This window comes from Schistocerca americana, chromosome 8 (assembly GCF_021461395.2).
Source record: "Schistocerca americana isolate TAMUIC-IGC-003095 chromosome 8, iqSchAmer2.1, whole genome shotgun sequence".
Taxonomy (NCBI): Eukaryota; Metazoa; Arthropoda; class Insecta; order Orthoptera; family Acrididae; genus Schistocerca; species Schistocerca americana.
In genome coordinates this window covers 286126215-286148456 of record NC_060126.1, presented here as the reverse complement: position 1 = coordinate 286148456, position 22242 = coordinate 286126215, and the positions used below count along the sequence as shown (strand labels likewise).

The 22242-nt window shown below is 43.7% G+C and overlaps 1 protein-coding gene across 1 annotated transcript in view; it reads right to left on the bottom strand.

Annotated features, from left to right (window-relative positions):
• Positions 1-16892, bottom strand: part of LOC124545285 (endocuticle structural glycoprotein SgAbd-5-like) — a 54028-nt gene extending 37136 nt beyond the window's left edge. The window contains exon 1 of the mRNA XM_047124169.1: positions 16780-16892. Within this exon, the coding sequence (XP_046980125.1) occupies positions 16780-16794 (15 nt within the window). The 5' untranslated portion in view covers positions 16795-16892. The remainder of the gene's footprint in view (positions 1-16779) is intronic.
• Positions 16893-22242: the final 5350 nt, after the last annotated feature.

The following is a 22242-nucleotide window of genomic DNA, read 5'->3' as shown; positions in this document are numbered from 1 at the left end:
ACTGGACGTCACAGCAAGTGGATATTCTCCAATACGTCTCCCCAACTCATCCCACACGTGCTCGATGTGGACCGGGGAGCCCAGTCTATTCGCCAGTAGATTAAGGATAGACCCAAAATTTCCGCGGTCCAGCAAGGATTTGATCCCGCGACCTCTCGATTTCCAGGTAATCACTCTACCGTTAGACCATCCGAGGCGACATAAAATAGTAAAGGTCCCTGCCCCCGTGGCACGATTTCATATGTGCCACTGAGCACAATGTGCTGGTCGTCGGACAAGGAGACTTTCCCCAAGCAATCACCGTGCCGTTATGGAGCGTGGGATTGCGTGCCATGCACTCCTATTAAATGTGATTGCAGTTGCCTGTTGCACGGTATAGCGGTCGTCTGCTGCTGTTGTTGACCATGGTGGACCGTTTCTTCTCCTTCGAGCAGCAGTACCTGTTACTCCGAACACTCGCCATACACGTGAAACGATGTTGTGAGTAGCACCAAACTCCTGGTCTATACTCGTCAAACTTCCTCCTACTTCCAGTTTCCCGATGATTGTTGCCTGTGTAAAGTCATCCAAATGATACCTCTGGAGCAAGTCATAATGAAGAACACCTTCTTAGTGCACCATAAATGCTCGATGATTAAGACATATTCTTCCAACGTTCCTTCAACTGTCCCATTCGGCACTATAGTAGCGCTAGCCTAACGCCACGTCTCGTCCAACTTCCTGTGAACGACTGGGAACCTCTGGCAGTATATTTCCCCTCTTTTGATCTATTTTTCCCCAGCCTGTCTCTCCATTCGACATCTTTTTGTCACCTCTCTAATGCCTTCTCTCTCTCTCTCTCTCTTTCTCTCTCTCTCTCTATGTCTCTCTGTTTTTGTCACAGGAACCATCACTGCAAGTTTCTGTACCGGAGAGTGAGAGCTTTGTGTTACATTAATTTCTCGGCAGCTTCGTATGAGACCTCTTCACCGGAAATAATACAAAAGTTACTCAAAATATTATGCCTTTCAAAAATGTTCAAATATGCGTGAACTGCTAAGGGACGAAACTGCTGAGGTCATCGATCCCTAGACTTACAGCCTACTTAAACTAACGTAAACTAACTCATGCTAAGAACAACACACACACACCCACGCCCGAGGGAGGACTTGAATCTCCGGCGGGAGCGGCCGCACAATCAGTGATATGGCGCCTCAAACCGCGCAGCCACTCCGCACGGCAATTATGCATTTTGGGATTGATTAAACAGTTTTCTTTTTCTTAGAAAACATCTTTCTCATACGGCGTGAACGCTGTCGTGAAACGTTCTCATTAATAAAAAGTGCCTGAACTGGATTCCGGCACAGAAATATGACTTTCACACGCACTAGAAATCGAATCTGTGGGGCGGATCACCTGGCTTACCTGATTGGTTATCACTATCCGCGATATGTAACCTTTAGATTTCTAGTCCTACTACAGCACACAGGTTAAATGCTTCAGTAGATGTCAACCATGTTTATGGTTCAAATGGCTCTGAGCACTATGGGACTTAACTGCTGACGTCATCAGTCCCCTAGAACTTAGAACTACTTAAACCTAAGAACATCACACACATTCATGCCCGAGGCAGGATTCGAACCTGCGACCGCAGCGGTCTTGCGTTTCCAGACTGTAGCGCCTACAAACGCTTGGCCACAACCATGTTTATGTTCGGTCAATAAGGTGATTCAGAAAACTGTCGTTAAGACACTCTAGGGGAAAGAGTATTAAACCATCGTCTCAAAATCGTCATTTAGGACTTCCACAGTTGACCTGATGATTATAGGTGAATGGTGGGACCTTCGAAAGAGCGCAACTCTTTGTCCGAGTTAGTACACTAATGGCAACAATGTCGACGAGACGCGAAACTGGGACTGATTTCCATCTCCAGCCCTGGAGAGAGTTATGAGAGTGAGCAAGGTGAGTGCTATGAAACATTTTGTTGCCACGGTATACGCCACAGTAGCGAATGGATTGCAGTTTCAGGTGTCCAGCTGCCTCTGTCGTGAAACTGATTGTGGGCCGAAGCGACGTTCAATGTGCATTTAGCAGTCCTTGCGAGTCAGCACGTGAGTGCAGGACAGGCCGCTCCTGTTGGAAAATGTAACAACTGTTGCAGCCGGCATTGGCGAGTGGTGAATCAGTCGTCTTGGCCGCGGTATTAATGTGTCGAACAGAAAGCGAATGGGAAATACGGCAGAAAACGGTACAGTTGCTACAGGCTACGCGCAGAAATGCAGTGAACGTGAGGCACGCGGAGTACGACTTAGATAATCTTAGCCACTTACGAGTTTGAACTTTAGGATGTTGGGAAAAAGGAAACATTATCACATTAGGCGCGGCATTCACTTGTTTCGATATTACCGTGTTGTAATACGGGGCAGTAGGCTGTATGAATTTTCCAAAGAAAGTTATTTATGATTATGGCTGTAGAAGATATTACTCCGCTATTGCTTTACGGCTGCTGTTAAGTATAATTAATTTATATTTCAACCCGCCTGAGAAACAGCACAAGTGAAGGCACCGTGTTGCGTGTGTTATTGGTCACAACTGTTACTTCTATTTCTGTTAAGTGCGACAGAACTCTTCAAGGATATCGTTACTTATACCATGTTATGCTTGACACTTGCTTTATGCCGAAGCTACAATAGCCGAATGACAACCATAATGCGGAAGATGACGTCCTTTAAACACTTCTTTTGTTGAAAAACCTTCCCTCGATGTGTTTTACTTATTGCAAGTGGGAACAAAGCCATGTAAAATGATTTCAAGGTATTGTTATTTTGCTTGCACTGCATTTATGTTCTCGACTTTATTTAGTGAGGCTATAATTTTTTCTTCCTTCGTGGTACAGTTAAGAGTCTGGCTACGTGGTACGTGACTTAAGGATTTGCTCGTAGACCGTTTGTAATAAAAAATGCTTCAAATGGCTCTGAGCACTATGCGACTTAACTTCTGAGGTCATCAGTCGCCTAGAACTTAGAACCAATTAAACCTAACTAACCTAAGGACTTCTGAGGTCATCAGTCGCCTAGAACTTAGAACCAATTAAACCTAACTAACCTAAGGACATGACACACATCCATGCCCGAAGCAGGATTCGAACTTGCGACCGTAGCAGTCGCTCGGCTCCAGACTGTAGCGCCTAGAACCGCACGGCCACTCCGGTCGGCCGTTTGTAATGCACACAAACGGCTGATACCGTTTCACAAGCGTTATTTTTCCGTTTACGGACGTCAGTTCAATCTAATGTCACGATGGTCTGTGCAAAGATTTCATGACTAATAATTTTCTCCTATTTTAACCAGGTGCTATCTGTAACATTCGATTCAAGTCTTGTCTCAACATATTTGTATTATCTATTAAAAAATTTTGCATCTTATAAGGTAATTAAAGAAGTAAAGAGTGTCTTGTCTATTTAAGTTGAGGTGTAGGAATTCTCTTTCTGTATCCAGAGGGTGCCCAGGTTCACTGTCCAGTTAGGGACACTGGAAAAAAAAATTAGCTGAATGAACAATACGGTAGAGCAAAGAGAGGTAACATAGGTTAAGCCAGAACTTTTGATGACTGAAATTAACGCTTGATCTGAGCTGCTTGAGATAGCAGTCGTGTCCTACAAAGGTACGGATTAGAAAGCCAGAGATGTTAGTGTTTATGTTTGTCGATATCGAATACAATGGAGATCTTCAATAATAACCTCTTGGATACTCTAGCAAACAATTTATTTAACGACCGGTTTTGTTGCCTCGAAGCCATATCATCGGGTTAGATATGATTACTCATGACATTAAAGTTACAACATTGGCGAGACCGGAGATAGAGAATACGAGTGAAAAACTTTATGACCTATGACCTTTAGTTACGGAAATCTACCATCAATTACCTCAGTTATATACTCAAACCATGGCTGTAGGAGGGACTAAATGAAATTCCACTTAATCAGATGTCTAGCGTTTTAAAAACTGATGCTTTTCGCTTAGACATTATTTCCGGTTCTAGTTTTGGACTGGTATGTAATTTTAATGTGTCATTAGGTTCCTTCATTACTGTTTTATGTCGGGCCATGTGGTCTAACAGTAGAGTGAGTATCTAGAAATCGAGAAGTCGCTGGTTCAACTTCTTGTTGGAGCACGAAAATTCTGAGTCTGCCTTTAGTATGCCCTTTAGAACAGTGGTCGCCAAACTGCGGCCCGAATCGTGTCTTCGTGCGGCCCACGGTTCTCAGCCGTGTTTTATAATAACAGCGGAATCTAAATGCGTCAACGTTAAGAGCTTCCTGAGAGTGTATTTTTCTTGCTCAATAATAAAAAAAATCTTTATTTACAAAGACAGTAATAATTTAAGAAGTACTTAATTTTAAACGACATTGCTGAATTCAGCCGTGAGTTAAGATCAGTTGCTATGTTATAAATGTAAAACGGAAGTGGAATGGATTCTTGAATGCTTGTAGCAAGTAATATGAAATAATGTTAAGGCTGTTGTAATAAAATGCAACGAGTAAAACAATAATGATATTCAGAATTTCTAGTAAACCTTTGTGATTGTATCTCACACTGCAATTACTGTTATTAATTAACAAAACAAGCTAATTTATGTGGGTTGCCAATTATTAATAAGCTCGGTAGGGGTAGGTATGGTAAAGTGAACAGGATGGGACAAGGGGTCACTGTATATTTTTTTCACTGAAGACTGTTGCTGTCTGCCGAGAAGTGGTCAGACTATGTTGTTCTAATATACATCGCCACTGTCGTTGGTGTGACCGACAGAGAAAGCTTGTTGTGTTATTTTTTACTAAAAACCTTTTTTGTTTTTGGGTCATCTGATATAAGATAATTATTTATATTACTCTAGTTGCCTCACTTGTATGGAGATTAATAATTTTTTGCAAACGTAGTTTCTTGTTAATTATTTCAGTGCGATAATGTCTTCTGTGGATCCCTAATGCTGACATGCTGTCCAGGCAAGAGAAGTGGCCGATCGACTTGTCGGGAAAAGTGGCCAATGTGTTCACCTCAATAAGAATTAGTTACTTCCAAGATATCATCATAATACAACAGATAAAACTGACTTATAAACCCCGTTATGTACAAAGCTATCATCTGCCGTTCCATCCCTTCCTGACACTTTTGAATTAATTAAGCTATATTATTTAAAACAGTCTCTTTTCTGTTATTTTGGCCTAATACAAACGTCAGGTTGAAAACGGTCTCCTATTAGCGCTTGGTACTCTTTCAGATAGTAAGACTCCTAGAAAACGTGCCAGAAAATCAGGATACCAGACATCGGATCCTGTAGTGATGGCACTAGCTGTAGTAGCCTCTCGGGTCCTACGTAACCCTTCAGAGGGAATGTACTTCCAATATGTTTTTTTCTCTTTCACTTAAAAATATTTGGTGTGATTCTTTATAATATGTAAATTTCAAAATTGCGTTTCTCTTCGAGCGATTGAGCGACCACATAACCCCTTCTCCTCCTCCCCCCTACCCTCCCCCTCCCCCCTCCACCGTCCGATTTCCTCCCTCCTCCCTCCCGCCCAGTTCCTATGCGGCCCGCAGAGTATCCCTAAAATGTCAATTTTGGCTCTTAAGCAAAAAAGTGTTACGATCACAGGTTTCTAACGAAACGAGGTTTGGATACCAATTTACACTATAGAGCCCATTTCTCCAGATGGAAAACGGGTCAGCTAAGAGCACTCAAGTGGGGTCCAATCGACATGATAAAATTTTTTAGCTGTTACCCTAAAGTACTTACCTAAAAATACAGGGGCCTTTCTTACGGAAACATAGATTTGTTTCGTTAAGCTGCTCCACTAATCCCGACAAGGGGTGAACTGGACCGGTGATAAGACATTGGACTTACATTTGTGGGGACGATAGTTCAGATCCCCTCGCTTACATGCGTATTTAGATTTTCCATGTCTTCTTTCACATAAACCAAATGCTGGTGTGTTTCTCCACGGAAGGACACGATAGATTTTGCTGGCTTTACCGACGAGGGACACTTAAATTCTAATCCTCCATCCTTTCAGTCTCACCAGACGCCAGAGTCTAACATACACATCTGTACTCCACAAAGAAAAGTATGCTGTGCGGCGGAAGGTGGACTGTCCGTCAGAACTATTTCTCCTTTGTCCTGCTGCGTTAATACCTGTTAGTAACAGCTAATATCAACTGCGTGGACAATGCGTTAGTGACTGAACATGCATTGCCACCATTCCCATTTGCCTGCTTGCTTGTAACGAGGGTTCTTCTGTATTCTATACACTATTATTGCAACAGTGCTGCAAAAAAACCTTCTGTAGGCATTGTTTTATTCACTAGTAGTCAGCTGCTAAGAACGGCAGTATTTATGCATGGAATAAGTCGGAAAAAATAAATTTCTTTCCATTCGCGAGTAGCTCATCGAGATATTTTCAAACCTCTGAACTCATTTCATTCCCCTTCGTATTCGTATCACGCAAGTTACAGGTAGAACGCGGACGAGAAGAACGTCCTTGACCGGCTTATTTGTTGCCTTGCATCACCAGTCCATCCGTAACAGCCTAGCGTTACTCTCCATGAGCAAGGCTAATAACACAGATTACTGAACTGCGTAATTGGAAGAAAGGTCTCTCACAACAGACATAGAACTATAATCTGAAATATAATGATGTGACCTGACCCATATGTAATCACTGACAAATAAAATGAAAACCTCTGCAAGGGTACAAATGTTATAAAAGTGATTAAATTTTCGTTATTTAAACAGTAACGTTTGTGAAAATTGCATCAGCAGGAAGTGGCACTTAATGAAGGCCGGCATTGCCTTTCTAATGTATTATTTCCCTACTAATACATGACATCTGCATCTAAATATATATTTTATAGGCGACCATAGCGTGTGTGACGGAGGATATATCTCATTTTACGTTCATGATCATTTACAAGATACATGTAGGAGGCAGCAATATGCTGATTGACTCTTCTGGAATCATGCACTCTGCAATTTTAGCCGGCCGCGATGGTCTAGCGGTTCTAGGCGCTCAGTCCGGAACCGCGCGACTGCTACGGTCGCAGGTTCGAATCCTGCCTCGGGCATGGATGTGTGTGATGTGTTTAGGTTAGTTAGGTTTAAGTAGTTCTAAGTTCTAGGGGACTGATTACCACAGATGTTAAGTCCCATAGTGCTCAGAGCTATTTGAACCATTTTTTTGCAATTTTAACAGTGAACCACATCACGATGTGCAACCCTTTTATCGAAGCATCTGCCATTGGAGATAGATTAGCATTTCCGTGACGCTATCGAGATTACTCGTGACGGAAGGCGCTACTCTTCTTCGTATTATCTAGATGTACTCTACCTGTAAGGATTTCAGGTTGAAAAGTGATGCTCAAGTTTTGGCTGAACTGGAGTTTTAGAAGCTGGAGTACAGCGTATCCTGAAAATTCAGTCTGACTTTTGACGTTTCTAGCATTACGTTTTAGTGCATTACTTCGTATCCATACTCCCAGTTATTCAATGGATGTTTCCTGCCGTTTATCCTGCATTTCGATAGATTCTTGAATCCTTGCGATTTCAGCAGATATAGTTGCATCATCCGCAGACGGCCTCATGGAGCTCTTGATGTTATCAAATGGTTCAAATGGCTCTGAGCTCTATGCGACTTAACTCTCGATGTTATCCTCTTCGTCATATATATATATATATATATATATATATATATATATATATATATATATATATATATATATACTGCAGCTCCAAAGAAATCGGTAAATTGGTGTAGGCATGCGTATTCAAATACTGAGATATGTAAACAGGCAGAATACGGCGCTGCGGTCGGCGACGGCTATATAAGACAACAAGCACCCGGTGGAGTTGTAAGATCGGTTACTGCTGCTACAATTACAGGTTATAAAGATTTAAGTGAGTTTGAACGTGGTGTTATAGTCGATGCACAAGCGAAGGAACACAGCAAATCTCCGAGGTAGCAATGATGTGGGGTATTTTCCGCCGGCCGAAGTGGCCGTGCGGTTAAAGGCGCTGCAGTCTGGAACCGCAAGACCGCTACGGTCGCAGTTTCGAATCCTGCCTCGGGCATGGATATTTGTGATGTCCTTAGGTTAGTTAGGTTTAACTAGTTCTAAGTTCTAGGGGACTAATGACCTCAGCAGTTGAGTCCCATAGTGCTCAGAGCCATTTGAACCATTTTTGGGTATTTTCCCGTATGACCATTTCCAGAGTGTTCACTCGTGAATATCAGGAATCCTGTGAAACATCAAATATTCGTCATTGCTGCGGCTGGAGAAAGTCCCAGTAAGATCCTGAACAACGGCGAATGAAGAGAATCGTTGAACGTGACAGAAGTGTAACCCTTCCGCAAATTGCTGCAGATTTCAGCAGTGGGTCACCAACAAGTGTCAGCATCTGAACCATTCAACGAAACATATTCGATATGTGCTTTCGGAGCCGAAGGCCCAATCGTGTACTCTTGACGACTGCACGACACAAAAAGCTATACGCCTCGTCTGTTCTCGTCAACACCGACAATGGACTCTTGGTGACTGGAAACATGTTGCCTGGTCCGACGAGTCTCGTTTCAAATTTTATCGAACGGGTGGACGAGTACGGTTATGGAGACAACCTCATGAATTCAAGAACCTTGCATGTCAGCAGGAGACTGTTGAAGCTGGTGGAGGCTCTGTAATGGTGTGGCGCGTGTGCAGTTGGAGTGATATGGGTCCCCTGACACGTCTAGATACGACTCTGACGGGTGACACGTGCCTAAGCATCCTGTCAGATCACCTGCAACCATTCACGTCCAAAGTGCATTCCGACAGACTTGAGCAATTCCATCAGGACAATTAGATACCCCGCACGTCCCGAATTGCTACAGAGTGGCTCCAGGAACACTCTTCCGAGTTTAAACACTTTCGCTGGCCACCAAACTAGCAGGACATGTACATTATTTAGCTCATCTGGGATTCCTTGCAACGTGCTGTTCAGAAGACATCTCCCACCCCTCGTACTCTTACGGATTTATGGACAGCCCTGCAGGATTCATGATGTTAGTTTCCTCCAGAATTACTTCAGACTCCATTTCACTTCGTGTTGCGGCACTTCTACGTGCTCGCGGAGCCCTGTACGATCTTAAGCAGGTGTACCAGTTTCTTTGGCTCTTCAGTGTATACACACACACAAACATTATATATATATATATATATATATATATATATATATATATATATATATATATATATATATATATGCACGCGTTACTTCGACGAGCATTCTCGAGATTGTAAATTACCTGTGCATTTTCACATCATCTGGTTCCTTTAGTTCCTCCAGCAACCGGGAGTACCCTACTGCCAGAAGACGGGAAAGTCCTTTCGCGTACTCTATGCAGAATGTTGCAGGAATCCTATCAGGTATTAAAAAAAAAGCGTGATTTAGCCTCTGATTTTCACATTGACGTAATCGTCATATTTCATTTCATGGCACTGCAAACAATGCCCGTGTTATGTACTCGATAGACAGCGTAGGGTGTCTGACTGCGGAAACCAACATTCTATGTTTTGGATTGTAGGAAATAAACTCTTTTCGACGAAGAATGCTTCTCGTGGCCTCCAAGAGTCATCATAGGTGTTGGAGTCTCATTCCAATCCGTGACTGCTCTATCATGGTCAGCAGCTCACAAAATGCGTTCGGAGATGGCTGTAGGCAAGCATATCCCACCGTGTCATCTCACATGTGTCCAGTATAAATGATTTAAGTTAATGTGGGAATCTACAGGGGCACCTTTGTGTCTGCAGAATGATCCTCAAACCACAGTGACGCCGTTAGAGGGCGGCTTGCTGATCGGTTGAGTGGTGCTATAGGCGAATAAACGAATACACATGGTTGGACATGTCAGACAGTCAGATAAGTACCAAACTTGGTATATCGACAGAGTATCAATCTAAACCCCGATACAGTTTGTGCTATGTGCTGACCTCCGTGTCTTTCGCCGGCGAAACATGGCGGTCCGGTGGTGGTGTTCCTGTGCCAATCCTAGTGCCCTACAGCCTGTGGAGATCAGAAATGATCATGTAGGCGATGGGCTCCGGGATCCTTAGTCAGAAGGGGATTTTGATAGAGATGCTCACTGAGTGCAGTCGATCAGTGTACAATTGGCCAGTTACTTGCTGTTGTAATGGGACCTTTAACCGATGACACAACTGGTGACAGTGGACAGTGGTTCCCATCATCAATCTCAAAACTCGAGTTAAATTTTAAATATTTAAATGGCTCTGAGCACTATGGGACTCAACGTCTTAGGTCATAAGTCCCCTAGAACTTAGAACTACTTAAACCTAACTAACCTAAGGACATCACACACACCCATGCCCGAGGCAGGATTCGAACCTGCGACCGTAGCAGTCCCGCGGTTCCGGACTGCAGCGCCAAACCGCACGGCCACCGCGGCCGGCAAACTAGAGTTACTCTGTTCACTAAACACTGCTTGTAACAGCTCATAGTGTATCGGGCACCTACAGTCTGGCCGCGACCAAATGCGCTGATACCTAAAGTCTATCACAACCCCGACGGCCACCGCCAGTATCAGTAGGAACAACCCAACTCACCATTCGTTCTGGCGACGCGAGCGCTCTTCCTCGCAGCGGTTTCTACGGCAGTCTGTAGTTCAGCTTTCCAAGAAACACTACATCCAAGCAATGACACGGACAAGGTCCATCGTTAGGTTGGGGATGGGTTGTTTGGGGAGGTGACCAGACAGCGAGGTCATCGGTCTCATCGGATTAGGGAAGGACGGGCAAGGAAGTCGGCCGTGCCCTTTCAAAGGAACCATCCCGCCATTGGCCTGGAGCGATTTAGGGAAATCACGGAAAGCCTAAATCAGGATGGCCGGACGCGGGAGCACCGTTAGGGAAATGGAAGCCGACTTCTGGTCATACAAGTCACAGCGCTGACTGAGTTAAGCCTTCATGTCACTGCAGTAATTCTGATACAGTGTTCGATGTGTATACTATATGATGAAAAGTACGCAGAAACCCCTATGTAATGCGGAATTAACCACTATATGCCACAAGAGGTGGATCAACCATTATACAACGAGGCGCAAGTTATCGCATTCTCAGTAAAGAAGTAGTAACACAGAATGATTCAATCAGGAGAGTTCAGTGACTAGTGGACTAGTCACTGGATTTCACTTGAGTAGCAGATCCATCAGGGACATCTCAATCCTTCTAAACCCGCCCAAGTCGACTGTCAGTGAGGTGAAGTTGAAACATGCAGCCACAATCACAGCTCAAAAAGGACCAGGCAGGCGACATGCGCTGATGGACAAGGAACGGCGAGCATTCCGGGGAGTGACTGTAAATAATGGCTTGAAATCAGCAATAGGAATCATTCGTGAGATCGAAAGCACTACCAGAAGTTCGTCTATCAGCAGTAAGTCGAAAAGAATGCTGCCTAATGGTCGAGCAGCTCTTCACAACGCACACATTTCTGTAGCCAATGTTAAGGGACGCTTGAGGTGGAGTAATGAATGAGGCTACTGGTCACTGGATGACTGGAAACGCTGTATTCTGAGGCAATCCGATGGAAGAGTCTGGGTTTGGCGAATGCCTGGAGAATGTTACCTGCAATCATGTGTATCGCCAACATGACGTACCTTCTCTGGTTTCGGCTCTTGAGTAACAGACATTCAGATACATCACTGATAGTGTTCCTCAGCAGAGTTCAGGTGAAGGGTGGACACACCGCGTGTTAATGCCCACCAATATGTATTCGGGTACTTTCATTAAAACTATTAAGATACTGTACTTCATGCAATGAGTGTACCACAACGTGACTACGAAAAAGATCCCCATTCCGTAATAAACCTCCTTAGTAATTAACGATTAAGTCCATGAAAAACCTTTTCAGGATGCTACAGTTTTCAAGGATGTCAGTGTACAAAAGTTCTGGAAGCCAGGTAACAAACACCAATAAAATCAAAGAATACACCTGAATTTTTTGCCAGTATAGATATCAGACAGAATCTACTTCCACCGTCGAAATATTATGTGCGTACGAGACTCGTATCCGGCAGAACACACGAAACGTCAATATGTCAACCAAATTCATATTTGTAATAGCGTCGATGTACCTCTTTGTCAATGCTGCTGGTAACATGTCATATGCTATTTCAGAATGTTACATTAGTCGATCTGAATATGCTGTAAAACATTCCGCTGCGAATCTTGAATGTTTATAGATCTGTAAAGTTTCTTATTTTCCTGTTGGCGGTCTTACGTTGCCCCATAGGTTCCTCGATTTTGGCGGTTACCAGCATTGTCCGTGCACAATACTTCGACAACGTAACTCGTTACAGATACGCTTCCAAAACGGGAGCAGATTCTTTGTGATATCTATAATGGAGAAAATTTCACGTTTCTCTCATAGATCTAAAGAGAGGAAAAATTCAGAAACGAAAAAGAAAGTACAACATTTCAGGTCAAATGGATAGACTGTATAATTTTCATTAAAACCCAAAAATGTAATTTCCAATAATGATCATTAAAATAGGGAGAGATATAGTTTTGGGGCATCAGGTTTTCATGGAAAGCAAGCGAATAACTTATTATTGATGTGAACCATCAGGTGAAGAAACTCTTATATTGTAAGAGTAATGATAATGACAGTAAAAATTGCAAAAATGTGTTGTAATCCAAATAAAATCAATGAGACAGAATAATAAGGGTGATTTTTTTCTTAAAGTAATAGCGGCAAGACAAGCAATGGTCGTTTAAAAGGAATCGTATTAACAATATGTTTGTACAGTGAGATTATCATGATTCAATTTTACGCTCACCTCGTAACGTATTCGGAAGTATGTGATCACTTATGGCTTGATGAAAGTGACAGAACACTGACAGAGTACGTGAGCACAAATGATTAAGTTCACATCACTCTCGAAGAAAGGAAAACTAGACAGCACAGAAATAACGCTTTGCTGCACGGAGACAATAATATTCTGCCACCCATTTTTAGAGTTGTTTGTAGTAAATTAGGATACTGGTTCAGACGTAGGACAGAAAAAAATTGAGGAATGGGGAGGGGGCACTCAATGATGTGTTTCACTGTAGAGCTGTGTCAGACAACTTGTTGCACAACCAGCCATTTACCGAGGCGATGAAAAGATGGCACGGAGGGAACCTTGACATACCACGGCGGGTAAAGCTGGAGATCCGGGTCCAGTCCCCGAAGCGGATGTTCTTCTTGTCCTCTCCGCAGTGGAATTTATTATCCTAACCGAGGTTCCGTTATTTCGGAAACAAGCGGAGGCAGGCCATGTTCTTTCCATTGCCTTAGTGCAGATATGGAAATCGAAAATACTACAGTAAAAAAAAAAATCTAAAAAAGAAGCTAGTAAAAGAGTTAAGGTTTGCTTGTCGAGAAGAGATGCGGTAAACTTTTTGTCGACGTTTACATTTGTCTCAGAAGTCAGTGCAGCGAGAAGCGACCTTGACCAAGGACGCGGAGACGACCGAGAGACTACTAGACACCGGTCCCTCCGGACGTTAGACGGTCAGATCGGTACCAAACGTTGGAAACCGACAGAGTATCAACCTAAACTTCGATACAATTTGTGCTATGAGCTGTTGTCAAGGAGCTCGTGCGTAAAGGGAAAGTAACAAGTGACACATGACCTGTGGAGCACAGGAAAAATGTAACAGAGGGCGTCTGCCGTGAAGAGCTCTGAGAAAGTCGTAGAGCGTTAGTTTGTCGTACCAACGGTCATGGGTTCTAGCCCTGGTCATACGATACTCTGTGCTGTAGTATATATCAAACGGTTATATGGGACGTGTTCCTGACATGTAAAAGGACAGTTCGAACTTTGTAGCCATGTTCTATTGGGAGTCTGCTTGTGCTTCGTTATTTGAGAGCAGCTAACTTGTACATTTATAGTTTCACATAATACACTAAACAATCGGAACAGGAGAATAAAGAAACAATTCCAACACACGCAGGGAAGTGTTAATAATTAATAAGACTATAAATAGAAGATTTCTACAGCCCCGACAGTCCTTTTACTTGCCAGTAACAAGCAGTCCCCCAGTTTCACAAATACTACCGTGCAGAAACTGGCATGACCAGCGCTCGAACCGTGGTCCTTGGTAAAAACAACCGCTCTACCGGCTGCCCAACGGCAGATCTTTAAGGCAGAGGCTCTCAGTTTTGCCTTCTCTGTGCTCCACTGGTCAGGTCTTACTTGCTACCTACCGTTTACGCACCATCTTCTGGAGGTCAGCACATAGCACAAACTGTATCGGGGTTTAGATTGATATTCTGTCGATGTACCAAGTTTGGTATTTATCTGACTGTCTGACATCTGGAGGTTTGGGTGTAACAAGGATATTCTTCAAATACATTTTGCAATGTAAGTGCTGCAACAGCCTTTATACGGATGTGCTTTAGTAATATGCGATAGTTTTCAAATGAAAATCTAAAGTTAGTTTACTATCGAAACATATTCACCACGTCATCTTAGGCAACAGTAGACAGCAGAAGAAAATGAAATAGAAATTATAGATCGTTCTGCAGTACTTTTCATCAGTTAATAGATTACCTTTGTGGAAAATGCGAGCATCCTAACACGTATTGCTATTACCGAGTTAACAATAATTAAAGCACTGGTCACATTTTCTGGAAGGGTGGGATTAAAAGTCCTACGCAGCCTCCCAGATTTTGTTTGTTCGTCGGTTCGCGGTACTGCGGGGATAGTGCCTATGAGAAAGTCACGGCCCACTATACTATCAGCCCTCCTACTGTAGTGTCGATTTGTTCTCTCTCCCTAACAACGCCGTCGTCGGCGAAACGTTAGCCCCTTAGTTATCTGCTTCTTACGTATTAGTTTTTCTTATTCATACGACATGTCATGTCATGTCAGATTAGTACGTCAGTGATTTCGTCAATGTACGGTCGTTGCGAAGAGAGTACATAATTCCTCTAGCTTTTCTTCGTGGTCTTCGGCAGGCTATTAAAGTAGAAGTTCGCCCTACTGGAATGGGATTGGCCTTGTTTAGAAGGAACGCGCATGGATGAAAGCAGCAAATCTCAGCGAAAGTGAGTATACCTTTTCCATCGCTTTTTTTCATCGTTAATAACAATTATTAAAATTAATAACAATTATTAAAACAAGTGGACTCTTGCTATAAATGGACAAGAAGCGGCGAAATAGAATTTCTCAGTATTCGTATTACAATCTCTCCTGCACGACATTATGTTGTAACTTAAACTTTCATCAAAAGCATATTAAACGACTAGCACGTCGATGAGCCTCATTTAAATCCTGCTTGAGACATACAAATCAATAATAACGTAAATGGGCAAATATCAGATAAACAAACCTCTTTTATTCACGGTTGTCGGCCGCAGTGGCCGAGCGGTTCTAGGCGCTCTAGTCAGGAACCGCGGAACTGCAACGGTCGCAGGTTCGAATCCTGCAGCGGGCATGGATGTGTGTGATGTCCTTAGGTTAGATAGGTTTAAGTAGTTCTAAGTTCTAGGGGACTCATGACCTCAGATGTTGTCCCATAGTGCTCAGAGCCATTTGAACCATTTTTTTATTCACGGTTGTTCTGAAGGAATTTGGTGGTTTCCTCTTCAGTGAGTCATTATCAGGACTCCGTATCTTGTTACCAGAGTAATTTGTCATGTCGTAATCTAACGTCCATCGTGGTCACTTCAGCTAACTCTAGTCGTTCTAAGTGACTACTTGACATGTTACTTTCGTATGAGATGCTATTCCGATGATGGCCACAGTCGAATTAGGTTGACAGTCACAAATTCATCAAATACGCTGGAAAAATTTTTCAATAAAACAACATAATACCAAATAAATCACGTGTTCCAGTTTGACGTAGTGAAATTTGGTTAAATAATTGTTTTTTACCGGTTATAATAATCTGATCACATTCAGGTGTCATAAATTGTTTACAACAAGCTGCAGCGCAACGTTCTTACTGTAGTGCCAAAGTAAATAAAAACAGCTTTAGTAATAACGGCAGTGATGTAGAATGGTTATCCTTTTATTTAGCGCCAAAGTAAAAAGTTGTGAGGCATGCTATTGTCAATAATTTTGTGAAGTCAGATGACTGAAGCCAGTAGTTAATATAGAAATGTGACTTTTTTCAGATGGTTAGAATATTTTTGGGAAAAAATATAACGAAGCAAATATCTATTCGTAATCTTTAGTTTTCATTTACATTTGTAGTGGAATCCATAGTAGCCGGCCTCGGTGCCGAGCGGTTCTGGCGCTTCAGTCCGGAACCGCGTGACTGCTACGGTCGCAGGTTAGAATCCTGCCTCAGCCATGGATGTGTGTGATGTCCTTAGGTTAGTTTAAGTAGTTAAGGTTCTATGGGATTGATGACCTCATGTGTTAAGCCCCATAGTGCTCAGAGCCATTTGAACCATTTGAATCCATAGTAGAAGGCTTACAATACCAGGAGATTGTGTCTTGGTGTTTAAAAATATTAAATCAGCCACGTAACGGATATAGAAGCAAGTCCGTAAGTGATGATAGGGAGAGTGGGGCGGTTCTTTCAAGAGTGTGAAGTGCGAGGGGGAGGGAGGGGAGGGGGGAGAGCGGGGGAGTTAGAATGGGGCAGAAGGAAGTGGTGATAGAGTGTTGTCTAGCACTGTTGGTAGGAGAGAAGGCAAGGGTTAAAGAGGTGATAATAAGTGGTGAGAATGGTGGTGACCCGGAGCGAGGCGTGGGCGTTGACTTACCGTGCACGGGTTCATGTCGGCGGCGTAGCTGGTCTGGCGTCGTGGAGCTTGGCGCACTGGCGAGCCAGGCCGGCGGCGGCGTGCTATATATGTAGAGACGGGCAGGCAGGCAGGCAGCTAGCGCCGTACAGTACGTGGTGGCGCCGCCAGTGGCGGCCCCCGCCCCGCTCCCGGGCGTCAGGCGTCGGCCGTCGCGTCATCGCCGTCGCTCTCGCAACACTCTAAAGAGGCGAGTGCGCGCGTACAGGAACTGGCCGCTTGTTAGGCACAGCCTTTGTTACGGAGGTGCAGCGCGTGAAATAAGACGCGTCCGCCTAAGCTGACTGTGCCTCGATTTCACAGCTCGCCCCTAGGCAAACGTTTAGAAAAAAGCAGGTCTCCTCAGGATCACTGGTGGGGATCTCTAAGCGAGTTTATGAACTTCCAATTGGTTACTGAATCGTCATCTTTCGAAAAATCACTTTTTGTCCGTTTTTGCTTTCAAATATGCACTGGAGCGCCACAGGAAGTGGTATTGGCATGCGTATTCAGAGATATGTAAACAGGCAGAACATGGCGTTGCGGTGGGCAGCACCTATATAAGACAACAAGTGTCTGATGCAGTTGTTAGATCGGTTACTGCTGCTACAATAGCAGGTCTTATTACGCTTTGGCGTTCCATCTGACAACCATCTGCATCTGACGGGGAAGTCGCCCATATATAGGCCACAGAAACCCCATAATGTGTGCTCCAGAAACCATAACTGCTGAACCTCGGTAGAGCTACAGGCTTTCCAGGCAGAGTGCACATACACTGAAGCGCAAAAATTAATAAATAAACAAATAAATAAAAACTGGTATAGGCATGTGTATTCAAATACAGAGATATGTAAACAGGCAGAATACGGCGCTGCGGTATGCAACACCTATACAGAACAACAAGTGTCTGGCGCAGTTGTCAGGTAGGTTGTTGCTGCTACAATAGCAGGTTATCGAGATTTAAGTGAGTTCGAACGTAATGTTATTGTCGGCGCACGAAAAACTGGACACAGTATCTCCGAGGAAGCGATGAAGTGGGGATTTTCCCGTACGAACATCTCACAAGGGTACCGTGAATATCAGGAAACTGGTAAAAGATCAAATCTGCAACATCGCTGCGGCCGGAAAAAGATCTTGCGAGAACGGGACCAACGACGATTGAAGAGAATAGTTCAGCGTGCCAGATGTGCAACCCTTCCGTAAATTGCTGCAGATTTCCGTGCTGGGCTACTGGACCATCAACAAGTGTCAGCGTGCCAACCATTCAACGAAACATGATCGATATGATCTTTCGGAGCCGAAGGCCCACTCATGTACCCGTGATGAATGCACGACACAAAGCTTTACACCTCCCCTGGGCCCGTCAACACCGACACTGGACTGTTGGTGACCGACTACATGTTGCATGGTCGGACGAGTCTCCTTTCAAATAGTATCGAAATGGTTCAAATGGCTCTGAGCATTATGGGACTTAACATCTGAGGTCATCAGTACCCTATAACATAGAACTACTAACCTAAGGACATCACACACATCCATGCCCGAGGCAGGATTCGAACCTGCAACCGTAGCGGTCACGCGGTTCCAGACTGAAGCGCCTGGAACCTCTTTGCCACACCGGCCGGCCAAATAGTATCCAATGGGTGTGTAACGTAAATGAAAACTAAATATTACGAGTAGATACTTGTATCGTTATATTGAAAATATTGTTTTATTGAAATTTTTCTCCATCGTATTTGATGAATATATGACTGTCAACTTAATTCGACTGTAGACATCATCAGAATAGTATCTTGTACGAAAGTAACATATCAAGTAGTCACTTAGAACGACTAGAGTTAGTTGAAGTGATCACTATGGACGCTAGATTACGTCATGACGAATTACTCTCGTAACAAGATGCAAAGTCCTGATAATGACTCACTAGAGACGAAACCACCAAATTCCATCAGAACAACCGTGAATAAAAGAGATTTGCTCATCAGATATTTACCCATTTACGTCATTATTGATTTGTATACCTCCAGTAGCATTTAAATTAGGCTCATCGACGTGCTGGTCGTTTTATATGCTTTTGATGAAAGTTTAAGTTACAACATAAAGTCGTAGAGGAGAGATTGTGATGTGAATACTGAGCAGTTCTATTTCATCGTTTCTTGGCCATTTATAGCAAGAGCCCACTTGTTTTAATAATTGTTACTAACGATCAAAGAAACGATGAAAAAGATATACTCACTTTCGGTGAGATTTGCTGCTTTCATCCATGGAGACATGGGTGCAGAGACAATCTCATGAACCCAAAGATCACCCACGTCAGCAGGGGACTGTTCAAGCTGGTGGATGCTCTGTAATGCTGTGGGACATGTGCATTTGGAGTGATATGGGATTCCTGATACGTCTTGATACGACTCTGACTGGTGACATGTACATAAGAATCCTATCTGATCGTGACTTCGTAGGCTTTCCCGGCGTAATAAGTCTTGAAAGTCTATTCGGGTTTACTGCCGGATCCTAAGATCAAACCAAGTTGATTTTAGGATCCGGCACCAAATCCGAAGAGACTTTCAAGATCCTATCTGATCAGCTGCATGCATTATGTCCATTGTGCGTTCCGACGCGCTTCGGCTATTTCAGAAGGACAATGCGACACCCCACACGTCCAGAATTGCCACAAAGTGGCTCCAGGAACACTCTTCTGTGTTTAAAACACTTCCACTGGCCACCAGACTCCCCAGATAGGAACATTATTCAGCCAATCAGGGATGGCTTAGCAAAGTGCTTTCCACATGAGATCTCCACTCCCTCGTAGTCTTACGGATTTGTGGACAGCACTTGAGGATTTATGGTGTCAGTTCCCTCATGCACTACTTCCGACAAAAGTCTATGCCACGTCATGTTGCTGCGCTTCTGACCGCTCTCGGGAGCCGTACACGATATTAGGCAGGTGTAGCAGTTTATTTGGTTTTTCAGTTTATATATTTTGGAAAAAGAATTCTGCCTGGACGAAATACAATTTTCTTCGTTACCACATATATTTCGGTGTAATTTTACGATGAGTGGTGGGCTAATTTTAATTTTCTGTTGAAACACAGGTAATAAATTCGCAAATATGATATCATAACATTCAAGCGGCTCACCAGAGACCGCGTCACCAAACGTGTATTTCTTTTGTTTTCCTGAAACCGAAAAAGGCAAGGATCGAACCCCAGCCAAAGGCTGAACAAACTCGTGCGCTGTCATGTATGCTATGAGAACAACTGGCTCTAATTGTATTTGGCGGTCACTAGACCTTGCGTGAGCAACAGCCTGACAGTCTGATAGACTAATTTCAGCCGGCCGTTGTGGCCGAGCGGTTGTAGGCGCTTCAGTCCGGAACAGCCCTGCTGCTACGGTCGCAGGTTCGACACTTAGGTTAGTTAGGTTTAAATAGTTCTCTGTCTAGGGGACTGATGACCTCAGATGTTAAGTCCCGTAGTACTCAGAGCCATTTGAACCATTTTTGACTAATTTCAATGGTAATTAACTAACTTATTTTGATATCCAAATTGTACCATTTCTGAACAGGGTTTCCTTGTGCTACTCGTTACAGCTATAGTTACTAGCTTACAAATGATGTAAATACTAAAGTAATGTTGTTCAGTGCACTGTTCCCTATCATAAGGTGCTCAGAAATAATTACCATTACAAATTTCTAGGACTCCCAGAAGGGAATGAATGCATAATATTCTGAATAGGAATCCATGTCAAGAAATGTACCGATTCCGTGCTACGGCCGCTTTAAAACATGTTTGCTGTGTAGGTATACTACAGGTAGCGGTGCTGTAAGGTCCGGATTAGCAGTATCATCTGACGCCCCATCCCTCTCTGACCTGGGTCGAGCCTCATTCACGTGTCTGTGAGCGTTACAGCAATATGGTTGAGTACACGATTACAGAATACGCCGACATGTTCTTTCTGAATGGCGAAGCTCACGTTCATGGAAGAGCTGCTCTTTGCCTTCACCGAGATCGCTCTCCGCAACGTTCGACTTTGTTGCGCAACCTTTTTGCCACAATTATGGAATGGCTTCGAGAAAGGGTAGCCTCACCGTCAGCAGTTGTTACTGTTGTGTTCCAGGGAGAAGCTGCACACCCGAATTTGAAGAGACGATACTGCATCAGGTTGAAGAGAACCCATCAACTGGTGCAAGAGCAATTTATTTGGCAATCAATGAGTGGGACCGTAAAACAAGTGATGTAGTTGCAAAAGTGGTAGCGTTGCCAACAGGTTTTCATATGGATGTAATATGGAAACGGTACCTTTCCAGACATGAATTAGTTCAAAATACTACCTACCCACCCCCGTTTACAAGTCCTAGGAGATTGTAACGGGAATTTCCGAACATCCCGTATATAATGTATTTTGGAGACGCGACAGTTTTATGGACATATGTTCGATTAACCACATATAAAAAGCTATGAATATAATGACCATAAACAAATATGTATGCTGCCTGATAAAAAGGTTAACCTTGTCATCAAGAAATCCCATCCAGAGGCAAGTTGGCCAACAACTGTTGAAAGTGGTCCTCGTAAGTGATCCTTGGTACCATGGGTACTGGCGCTGGGAAAAAGTACACGTCAGAACTTGTCACACAAATATTTTATTGGGGATATATATGAAAACCCTTCTGGTCACAGGAGTACCTCACCATCACGCAGGCAGTTCTTATAGACATGTGTCATGTGAGGACGAGCAATGTTCTCTTCAAAGATGCTACCACGACATTTCCAAACGATCACAGGATATGAGGACTCAGGACACCCGTGAGGTACCTTTGTGCAATCGGAGTTCCCTCAGTCGCTTTCAACCGTCATCTGAACTTGTACACGATGCCTCCCAACACCAGGATGTAAGGAGTAACACCGCTGTCTCCCCAGGCACATCCCCCCACGTCACCACCATACTTGTCAGCTATGGTCATCGGGGGTGGGGCAGAACAGCAAGTCGTCCCTGAACACAATGTTTCCCAGTCATGGCTCCACGCAAAACTCAGCCTTTTGTGTTGTAGAGCTTCCTAGAGCATACACATGGGACGATAATTACCTAGTGCGATTGCTGCTAGGCTCTGACTATAGGTTCAGGATGACAAATGAGGCTTCAGAGTGTCCGTTACTAATACTCGGATGCCACGCACAGATCCTTGGTGCAATAATATAGCGATCCTCCCTTGTGGTGGACAGAAAAGGTGGGTCAGACACGTGATAAAGAGTGTGCCTGCCTTCATGGTCCCATGTAGTACAATACTGGACCGCTGTCACATCATAATGCCCCACGTTTCTGGATGAATCACGACTCCACCAGCTGGCCAAACGGAGACCGACAAGGGGGCCCAGTTGTCTCACACCAGTCCTCGAATCTCTGTATCCTTCACAGTGCTCACTTTACATCTGGTGCTGTTCATAC